A 10,622-nucleotide genomic window follows, 5' to 3' on the forward strand; every position below is an offset into this window, starting at 1 on the left:
CACCCAGGCCACACCGAGCCCCCAACCGTTCTCCAGCGAAAGATGCGCCCCACCTTCTTCGGCCTACTGGCCACCTTAGACCGGCCAGCTCAAGCACCACCTCCCTCCTGGGAGAAAGCCTGTCCACGCCCCGGCCACCTCGCTGGTGGAATGAGCTCTACTGGTTAACCGCTGTCCAAGACCCATCTGTGAATGTGGCCTTGGATGTCACCCCAAAGACTCATTCCCATAAAGGAAAAGTTTAGGGAGCCCAGCTGACCTTTTTGCTCTACAGTCAAATAACTGAGTCTGCGGGTTTTTCCCCGGCCCCCTCTCTCCGCCTGCACTAATACTTACAGATTAAGTTTCCTCCCAAGGGGAAGACAAGGTGGGCTGATGTAGGTGGGACCAGGCGACTCTTTCGAGGCGGGCTGCAGGTGGGAGGACCTGGAACCTTCTCTCTTTCCGCTAACGAGGCCTTCGCCTCCCGGGCCTGGATCCACCTGGGCGATGTCTAACGTGAACGTGTGCAGTGTGGTGGTGGGAACAGGTGCGACTCTGACTGGAAAGCTCCAATAAGCGCTAGTCGTGAATAGGGCTTTGAGAACCTAATAAATAGACGCTCAGTCATTTGTTATCAAAATGACTGAAGGAAACCCCCAAAGTTTGTTTCGTAAAAAATCCAGAGAACTTTGTGCCCGGCCCCCTCAGGCCCGCTAAAGACGACCATAAATGAAGCCCCGCCTCTCCGGCCCCAGGCCACGCCCCCTCCGCGCAAACCTCGACGTTGGAGGGCCCATTCGGCTCTGATTGACATCGCTCTTCACCAATGAGAAGTGAAAGCCTCGTCAACGTCCGGTGAGGGGGAAGGACTTCCTTGCTGGTTGCTAAGACACTCTGGTTTCGCTCCTTGACAACCCTGGCGGGGGTGCGCTAGCTGCGGGCCCCGGCTCCGGCCCCCGCGGGAGCAGGTGAGGCCCCGGGGCGCGGCGGGCAGCCGAGCGGGGAGGGCCGGCCCGACCGGGGGGCGGGAGGCATCGCGGGACGGGCGGGGCCTCGCCCACAGCGAGGCCCCACCTCCGTCTGCCGCCTGCTGGTGTCCAGCCCCAGGTCCTCCGACCCCCACCCGTCACTTGGGGGACCTGCGAGCTGGGTGGTGACAGACTGTCGTCGGTCGCGACTCTGCCGGCCTCTCCTTTCACTAGTGGAGGCCGGATCCATCTTCGCGCCCTCCCATCCTCCCTGACCGTTGTCCCCCATTCCTCGACACCCTTCCCGGGCCCCAAACACATCTTTCGCCAAGTAACCTCTCCACCACTTCCGTGGGTGGGTCGGTGGTCAGCGTCGCCTTGACCCATCCGCTGGACTTGGGCGACTGTCAGCGGGCTGGGACTTGAGGCGGGTCATTTCCCTCCTTGGGCCTCGGGTGAAGTTGGGTTGACTGATCTCTAAGGCCTTTTGGACTCTGATCTTCAGGGTGATTCTCTGACCCAACTGTAGGCTTCCCCCAAGGATGTGCATGGGTGTAGTGAGAAGAACTTGGCAGACCGAATCTGCAGGACCCTAACAAGTTACTTCCCTGCTTCCTGAGTTCATAGGACATCAGGACACTGTAGCACAACTCGGTGGGGGACTCTGAGGGTGAGGTGAATTGGAGAGTCAGTATGTGTCATGTCACTTCCTTTGTCTCTTCCTGCCTGCATGTCCCTGAGAAGTCCCCAGCATCCCACCGTCAGCCATGTCTCCATTTGACCCCAAAAGTCAGACCTCCACCTCTGGTCTTTCTCCTGAACTTCCTTAGTCAGGGAGGCTTTGCGTAAGGGTAGAGATTGATGCAACAATGTGGCAGCTGGGCCGGGCCACTTTCTTCTCTCGCTCCCTAAGACAGTCCGTGATTTAGTCTTTTCCTCCCCCCTACTCGGCTCTGTACCTCTTACCAACAACGGGAACTCAGTAGTGCTAAAATCAAGCCGTGGCTTCTCCACCTGGCCATCTGTTCTACCTGACTTGCTGTTTCTCTCCCAGGGGCATCCACCTTCTCCGGGGGCATCACCTGTCACTGCCATGCCCGCCCCGTTCTGGCAATTGTCAGGTTGCTTTGGTTCTGCCTCCATGAGGACCTCACATCCTCTCCATTCCTGAAGCTGCCACCGTGGTTCAGAGCTTTGCCTCCTGTCCGCTGAGAGTCGCTGCTGTGGCCTCCCAGCGGGCGTGCAGCCTCTCCTCCTGTTGATGCATGGGCAGAGCAGTTGCCAGAGCTACGACCATGTCACCATCCCCCAGGAGACCGCCGAAGGGTTTCCCTTGCCCCACTAGAAATATCCGCCCCACTTAGGCCTGGGTTCCAGGCTGGAGCCTGTGCTTCCGCGACCCAGCCCCAGCTCCCGCCCCCTTCTCTGTGCCAGCTTCTGTCTGCCAGCAGATGGGAGGGGCGCTTTCCCAGAAAATGCTTCGAGTGCTCTTCCCTGGCCTCGCTGCGCTGTTCACCTCTCTACCAGCGAGTCTTCCTCCCCTTGTCCACCTGTCCAGTGCCCGCTCATCTTTCAAGGCCTGGCTCGAGGCTGCCCCTGCCCTCGGGGACAAGGTTTCTCTTCTCTCGCTGTCCTCTTCCCTGCCAGATCCTTTCTATCTCAGCAGTGTCTGTGGCACTTACTCCATCGTGAGCCATCTTGTTCTGTGTGTGCGTGTGCGCGTGAGTGTGCACAGGCGTGCTCACCTCCCATATCAGACTGGAAGATCCTTGAAGGCAGCGGCTGTCTCCTGCTGACACTGGAGTAACTGAAAAACAGTCCTGAATTCCCGTGGCTCATATCACTTGGGGTTGAATCCTGGCTCCTCTGCTTACTAGCTGGTGGAGTCAGCTCCTTTTCTCAGCCTACGGCGTCACTAGAGAAGTCGGAATAACAAGCCTGTCTGTCGGCCTTAGCGCGGGGAGTAAATAAGAGCTTCTGTGTGTAGAACACCGTCCTTTGCCTGGCTCAAGATCAGTGCTCAGCACATATTACTGGGCAGAATCCACAGGCCTCTCCCTGCCCAAGGAGCAAACAAACTAGGATGTAACTGCAGCGTGGGTGTTTGTAGGGCTGTTGCCAGGTGCCCAACGCTGGCCTCGGTGCCCTGGGACACGGGCAGGAGGGCAGGCCGAGCCCCGAGCCCAGCGGGCCTCCGGCATGGTGCGCAGGCACAGACGGTTGTGAGGCATCCCTGGTGCCCAGCACTGCGAGTGATTTCTTAAAAAATAAATCCGTGCGAAACCCCACTTTACACCTGCGATAATGTTCTTGGTCCCTTACGTTTAAGTCTGGTCTCTTGAGTGGCAGCGGCGGGTGGGGCTGGCAAGAGCCCCCTGGCGAGGGGCTTTTCTCTTGGGTCGCTAGTGGCTGTGGTGGGCGTCGCCTCTGGTTGGATTTGGCACCTGACGAAAATCTTGGGGATGTCATCCAAGTTGGGGTCCGTCCACGAGGCTGTGTGGTGTGAGTCAGTGTCGGTCATGAGTCAGGTTGTCCATGGGGAAAATGTCTTCATCACTCTCCTGGCCTCCTCCTCCCTCCTTTCTCGTGACTTAAGATGCATCAGGTTTTCACTGTACCTCAATAAAATGAGAAGAAATAAGAGCATTGTTAAAAAAAAATGCCAACTCTTTGTGCGTGTAAAAGGAAACTGACTGAAGAAAACGCCTTTATTCCACAGTCATCTCCTTGCTGTTGAATTTTGGATGTTTTTAGTGCGCTTACTCACAGTGTTTCCCACGCAGCCCGTGTTTGCGGCCCCATGTAAGCTCCTCTGTGAAATCCAGATCTGCCTTGTTGCCCACATCTCAGGAGGACCCCCACGTCCAGCTTGCCAGCTGTGCTCTGTCTGCCAAGGGAGGGCGGCTCCCTAACTGAGCGGGGGAAGGAGGGGCTGGTGACTGGGGACAGAGGTGTTCATGTTTCATTTCCATCTTGTCTCCTACTGGCAGGTGACAGGAGACACAGGAGCACAGAATAGACGTGGGAGGGACCCTACCTGTGTACCTCGGGCCAGCCCCCAGCCGCTCTGAACCCCCGCAGCTTGGGTTGAGGGCTGGGAGTGGACGGCACCCCCACAGGCCAATAGGAGAGTGCAGACAGGGTCACCTCCTGGGCCCCGCCCGGCTGCCTGCGACCGCCCTTAACACTAGCTGCTCGGAGGGACCTCGCACGTGCTGGTGCGTTTGGCTGAAGGTTTAGGGGTGCTGGCACATGAGGAAAGGCCTGCCTGTCCCCTTCTCACTGCAGGGGCGCAAGAGCTGACGGCTCCCGTGAGGTGGGGTCTGCTCTTGGCCCTGTTTGCCCAGGTTCCGTGAGGCCAGCCCCTCCGAGAGGCAGCGACCGTCCGGCCTGGCTGCCTGGGCCGCTCCGCCTGGCGACTCTGCCAGGGGCGTGAGAGGGGTCTCCAGCCAGGGTCCTTCGGGCTTTGAGCAACTGTCTCCCCAACATGCTGCAAGGAGCTGGCAGACACTTTAGGCCTTTCCCAAGGTCCACTCCCCTCGTCCCTCTTCCTCAAGGATTTTTGTGGAATGCTCCCAAAAAGCAAAATAATAATGGCTAAGGCCACCAAGGGGCGAGAGACTGGCTTTGACAAGCGGGTGATTAAGGACTCTGCCTCTGTTGCCCAGAAGTCTCCGGTCAGTCAGTCGTTAAGCTGTGAGGGCCTCTGGGTCTGGGGGAGGGGGCGGCGAGGGGCGGGCAGCGCGGCCAGGCCTGCATTATTGAGGTGCCCTGAGCTGGCCGCCTCTGGCCTGGAGCTGTGGGCGCACGCTCCTTGCGCGGAAGATGGATACGGTGATTAAAGCCCGAGCACTGCTATTTCGGGGAGCAGCCCTGCAACAGGGCTCATCGTGCTCATGGCTGTAGCTGCGCTCTAAGGGGAGGTGGCAGCTTAAAAAAGCCTTTCTGTGGCTGGAAACACCATTTCCGACCGGTCCTTTTTGTTCCGTAAGTCTCGCCCCTCGTGGGTCCCCAGGAGGACACGAGATGGGCGGGAAGCTGCGTGCCGTTGGGGCCCTTCAGCCAGCGGGCTTGGGAGGGGTCAGGGAGTCCTGGGCAGTGGGCAGAGCCGGCCGGGAGCAGGTGGAGAGCAGCTCGTGTGCAGACTCAGGGCGAAGACTTGGGCTTGGGCAGTGTCAGAGTGAGACGATGGGGGGACCCCTCTCAGGGAGCAGGACCCCGAGACGCAGGAGAAGCCTTGCCCCAAGGCTGCAAAGCAAGGGAGAGCGCAGAGCTCGGCTCCATTCTAGACCTTCACCTCAGAGGCCCGCTCTGTCTTCTGGGGGAGGATGGCCTCACCCCCCAGCTGTCAGCCTTGAGAGACCCTGCTGGCGCGTCCGGGTCCGTGCTGAGGCCAAGTCCCCGCAGCCTCCCATCTGGCCTCCCCACAGGCCACGCACGCTGCTCCACACCCACATCCGGCTCCCGCCCGCGTGTCCTGGCTCCCGGCTGCCTGGCGCCAAAGCGAAACATCTTGGTGGAAAGCACCTGACAGCGGCTCTGGCTTCTCGGGTTGCGTCTGCTTGAAATCTCGGGGTGAAGCCCTGTCCCTTGCCATCGGTGTCATCACCTTGTCATCCCCCAGGAATGCGGAGGAGGCAGCAGGAAAATGCCTCCCTACTAAAGCTGGGGGGACGGGGTGGAACTGCAGATGGGCCTCAGTGCTGATGAGCAGAGACCAGCTGCACCGCGAGGCGTGAAGTCAGAAGCGTGAGCGGAAAGGGTGATGGCGGTGCCTGGACATGTGCCGGCTGACACGCAGGACCAGAAGCCGCTGATACCTGAACGGATGAGCTAAGAGAAGCCGCTGATACCTGAACGGATGAGCCTCTCGGGAACCAAAAAACACCAGCGTCATGGGGCGGTGGCGCTGGGCCCGGCCGGCCCCCGTCTAGTGGAGGGGAGTGGGGGCGCGCAGCTGAGAGAAAGCACTGCTTGGCCTGTGAGCAAGGCTCCAGCGCGCGCTGGCGCAGCAGGCACTCAGGAGGAGAGTCAGCTTTTATCTCACGTCTGGGGACACCCCAGCCACGCTAGTGGTCACGCACTTGAGGCCACTCTCTGTGGGTGCCAGCTGCGTATGAGGGCCAAGGAGGGCTACCAACCCACACCAGAGACTGCTGGGGCTCAAACCCAGCTCTGCCACTCACTAGCCGGGCGGCAGCTTCGTGCCTCCATCCGCCCACGCAGAACCTACCTCGTGGGGCCCCGGCAGCCGGGACCCGAGCCAGGCAGGTGAAGCTCTTCACGGCGCCTGGCACGCGGGCAGCCTGCTGAGCGTGGCCTGCCGGGACCCGCCGGGACTGTGGTGCAGCGGCTGGCCATGGCAGCTTTATTCAGAAGTGTGACAAGTGCCGGCTTCAAAGTATTTGACTGTGCTTGTCAGGGCTCCGCACTGCTCCTGAGGTCGGAAGTCCTTCGAGCCCTGTGGCCTGCAGAGTGAGTCGTGTTGTCGGGTTTCCAGCCAGGCTCCCTTGAGGATTCCGGCTCATCTCTTCAGGAGAAGCCCCCCTGCCATCGCATCGGATTTGGAGGGGAGAGACACCCTTACATCTGGCCAAGTCATAAGTCGCCCCCGCATGCCCGCCCCCGGCTCCCCCCGTGCCAGAGGGGCACAGTGTGCGGAGTGCCAGGCCCGTCTCATTCCACTCTCGTAACTGTCCCTTGAGGTCGGTGCGACTGAGGGGCATCTGAGGCCCCGGCCTCGGTGCTGGGGAGCAGTGGAGTCAGAACACCTAGTTCCTGGGCCAGGCAGGACAGGGGCCCCCGGGGCGGGGGAGGCCAGGATGGAGGAGCAGTGGCGCCCTCCTGTACACCAGGGCCAGGGGAAGGGGGCGCTTGCTGGCCCACACGCCCGGGATTGTTGCTCGCCACCTGACATTTAACGCCATCACCAGCTGGAAAATGGGGGCTGTGTACGCGGGGCGCAGAAGCGGCGTCTGCTGGTGGCTCGCTCGAGGCCCCCCGCCTGGCCCACCGTCAGTGTGTCTGGAAGGCGCAGTGTGGGCCCGCAGCGTCTCACAGCGTGTTCTCGCCGGCCAGCTTCCCGTGTTGACTCAGCCGGCTGCAGGCTTGCTGGCCATTTGGGAAAGGATGCGGAGGAGTTAAGATCGGGAGGTGTCAAATTGTTACTGAGACAGTTCTAATTTGTGATGAACGGTTTTGAAGCCAACTCTTTTCTCCCGGTCTTTCCTGTTTCCTGCAGCACCCCTGGGGAGAGCCGGTCTCCACTCCCACAAGGCGGCAGGGCCTGCTCCTGCTTCCAGAGCTCCCGGGCGCGTCACTGCCAGGCCCAGCACCGAAGGCCCCGCTCGCTCCTGCCCGCCAGCGGCCCCGGGGGAGGACCATGGGGGAAACAGAAGGGAAGAAGGAAGAAGCTGACTACAAGCGGCTGCACACTTTCCCCCTGGTCAGGGTAAGCCGGGCGGGCGGGGCGGGGCGGGGCGGCCCTGCGAGGGAGGAGAGAACTCTGCTGGCTCAGATGTAGCAGGCGACGTGACTCATTCTTCCATCCATTCATTCATGACCAGTGTTACCTCGGCCACCTCCTCCCTAGCCATGTGCACGGCGCCGGGACCGACCAGGCTGCCCCTGCAAAAGCACGTCTCTCCAGGTCACAGATGCTACCAGCAAAAATAAAACATGCATCAGGCAGCAGAGGGAACTGGCCTCTGGGAAGCTTTCTTCTGTCGGAGGCCAGAACATAGTTAGGGAGCAAGCCCCGGGAAGAGCCTTCCAGCAGGGGTGACCCCAGGCCCCGAAAGCCCGAGGAGGCAGTGCGTGCCCAGAGGATGAGAGGCCAGTCACCAGAGGGGCCGCGGAGGGGCGCCCCGAGGGGTTTCCCCAGAGGCAGTGGCCGACTGGTTTGTGCTCACTCTGGTTGCGGAAAGGAGAATGGGCGTTAGGCCCCAGAGGACAGAGGACGCGAGACTTGTGGGGCATTTGCGATCTTTTGGACTCCCGAGCAGGGCTGTTGAGAAGCCACTGCACGTAGGGGTCCCGAGGCCAAAACAGAGGTCACGCTGGGGGTGAAAGTGTGGGCGCCCTCCCCATAGCGGCTTATGAATCCTCGAGACAGGCTAGCGCCCTGGACAGTAGGAGGCTGGACCCGAGGACAGGCTGGGCTGAAGCCCCGGGCGCTGCACCACTGGGAGGAAGGGGCCCGGCGAGGCAGGCTGGGCGAGAGCCACAGCGGCGGGGAGGAAGCCGGGTGCCAAGGGGCCAGCGGCTGCCCACCCCGACACAGACAGCGACGTGGAGCCGCGCGCCCTCACGGAGCCTGGAGCCCAGGGCTGGGCTCAGCCCAGCTGCCCCCGGTCAGGAGGCTTTGCCCAGAGCCAGGCCAGGGCAGCTCCCCAGCGTCCCCGCCTTAAGCTTGGGCAGAGAGGCCAGCCGGCCGGCCAGCTGGAGGGCTGAGCCTCTGTCTGTCTGTCGCCCTGCCCCGTCTAGCACTCGGACATGCCAGAGGAGATGCGGGTGGAGACCATGGAGCTGTGTGTCACGGCCTGTGAGAAATTCTCCAACAACAACGAGGTACGGGCAGCCCCCTGTGCCTCTGGTGACACCCCACCCCCACCCCCCGTGGGTGAATGAGTGGCTCCATCGGCAGCCAGCTCCTGGCAGAGCTCCCTGCTGGGCCAGGCTGGGCCAGACTGGCCACTTCCTTGCGAGCTTTCACACGCAGCCCAGGAAGGCCAGTGAGGACCCAGCAGTGCGCTCTCAGGGCTCTGGCCTGGGGGTCACGCCCAGCCCTTGAAGGAGAGCAGCCTGGGGAGCTCCTTGACGCCCCGTCCGTGTTCCCCACCTCCGGAGGGCTGGTGAATAGGGTGCCTTTCCCCGGCCCCGGCAGAGAACAGAGCCCACCCAGCCATTCATTCATTATCACTCTGCACCGGCCCCGGGCTGGGCGCTGGGGGTCGGCCAGCTGGCATCAGCATGGGGGTGTGCAGCTTACCCAGCTGCTGACGAGCGGGGCAGCCCGCAGGGAGGCGCCTCAGGGAGTATCCACGGGGAGGCGCCCTTGTCCGAGGGCTCTGGCTTGGGGCGGCCGGGCAGGAGTCCACCTCCAGGCCTTCCTGGTTCTTCCACCTTGGACAAGCTACTCAGCTCTGAGCCCCAGTTTCTTATTCCGTGATAAGATGGGGTGCTGCCTCCTCTGTCTTGCGGGTACATGTACTGAGAGCTGCGGACGCCCGGCGTGGCCCCGGGCACGGGGAGGGTAGGTGCTTCCAGGGCGGCCTGGCGTTCACAGAGGCTGCGCCCTCCCCTGCCCCGCGGCCCCTAAGAGGCTCTGGCCAGCGCCGGGAGGAGCCGCTCCCAAAGCCAGAGGGGCTGGCTGACACCTCGGGGCGGGCCGGTCCTGCACGGCTGCGCGTGCGTGGCGCCTGGCCGCCACCAGCCGCGTCCTGACGCCCGGAACCAGCCTGCCCCCTTGCCTGGAGCCTCCTGCAGGGCGGCGCCTGGGCTTTCTGGGCCCCCAGCAGGAGAACGCGCCCAGTGGGCGACGGCCGCCCTCTTGCCAGCACTTGGGCTTCCAGGGCCAGCGTCCCCGCCCGCACCCCAACAGTGTCCTCTTCTTCCAGAGCGCCGCCAAGATGATCAAAGAGACGATGGACAAGAAGTTCGGCTCCTCCTGGCACGTGGTGATCGGCGAGGGCTTCGGGTTCGAGATCACACACGAGGTGAAGAACCTCCTGTACCTGTACTTCGGGGGGACGCTGGCCGTGTGTGTCTGGAAGTGCTCCTGACACCGCGCCCGGCCCTGGTCCCCAGGACTTCTTCCTGCCGCCGCTCGTCCGGGCCGGGCCTCAGTTCCCCGCGGGTCCTGGCTGTGGCGCGGGAGTCTGGGGTCTCCTCTTCTGTCCTGTGTCCCCGTCTCCTGCGCCCCGTGTGTGAATTTGTCGCCTCTGTCCCAGGCTCCCAGTCTTGTCGCTGCGTCCCGGGCTGTCGCAGGCCCAGGAGCGGTGGACGCAGGCAGGCCGGAGGCGGCCGGCAGGAGCGGGGTGCGGGGCGCCCTTTTTCTCATAAGGCCCTGCCCGGCCCACCTCCCTGGGGCCGTTCTGCCCTGCACCCCAGGGGCCCAGCCCGCACCCCAGCTCCGCGGGTGAGCGTCCACCGCCCTTGTCCTGACCGGCCGCCTGACCCGCAGCCGGCCCCCGGAAGGAGCCCTCCCCCGGCCGGGGACACCGGCAGCTTCTCTCCCTGTGCTCGGGAGAAGCGGTGACCCCGGGACCCCTTCCCCAACTTGACCCCAGGCAGAACCGGCCACCGCATCTCACCGGACTGCCCGCCCACAGCCCGCCCTGGCCCTGGCCCGACCCGAGCCCCTCCCCGCGCCCTCCGGAGCGGACTCAGCCTCCTCCCGGGCACTGGTAACAGTGGCCGGAGCTGCCCGCGAAGCTTCTCCGGGGCGCACTGGGCGGGGAGAGGCCCGGGCCAGGAGTCCGCTCCCCGGGAGGCCTGTTGGCAGGGGGCGGCCGCGGCTGCTTCTCATCAGGGACCGCATGCCGATTTGTACTTGAGCTCTGCTGGATTTTCTATGTTCTTTCTGAATGTGGGAGAAGGGTTTTAGTAGAAGGTGAATCCTATTTTACACAGCGGTCTTATTTATATAAATGTCTGGGTTTTTACAATTAA

General features: G+C 62.7%; 1 protein-coding gene across 1 annotated transcript; it reads left to right on the plus strand.

Moving 5' to 3' along the window:
* Nucleotides 1–865: 865 nt before the first annotated feature.
* Nucleotides 866–10,622, plus strand: DNAL4 (dynein, axonemal, light chain 4). The gene is made up of 4 exons (XM_004675652.2): nucleotides 866–950; nucleotides 7,192–7,401; nucleotides 8,436–8,519; nucleotides 9,569–10,622. Exons 2-4 carry the CDS (start codon nucleotides 7,333–7,335, stop codon nucleotides 9,731–9,733), a joined length of 318 nt encoding a protein of 105 aa, XP_004675709.1. The 5' UTR covers nucleotides 866–950; nucleotides 7,192–7,332; the 3' UTR covers nucleotides 9,734–10,622.

The sequence above is a fragment of the Condylura cristata genome, unplaced genomic scaffold, assembly GCF_000260355.1.
Source record: "Condylura cristata isolate star-nosed mole 26May11 unplaced genomic scaffold, ConCri1.0 scaffold00004, whole genome shotgun sequence".
In the NCBI taxonomy this organism is placed as follows: Eukaryota; Metazoa; Chordata; class Mammalia; order Eulipotyphla; family Talpidae; genus Condylura; species Condylura cristata.

Bases quoted from the DNA above. Each gene is read 5' to 3' on its own strand.
- DNAL4 (XM_004675652.2), top strand. From the start codon at position 7,333: ATGGGGGAAACAGAAGGGAAGAAGGAAGAAGCTGACTACAAGCGGCTG. The intron at 7,402-8,435 runs GTAAGCCGGGCG...TGCCCCGTCTAG, and splicing joins ACACTTTCCCCCTGGTCAGG to CACTCGGACATGCCAGAGGA. The intron at 8,520-9,568 runs GTACGGGCAGCC...CTCTTCTTCCAG, and splicing joins AATTCTCCAACAACAACGAG to AGCGCCGCCAAGATGATCAA.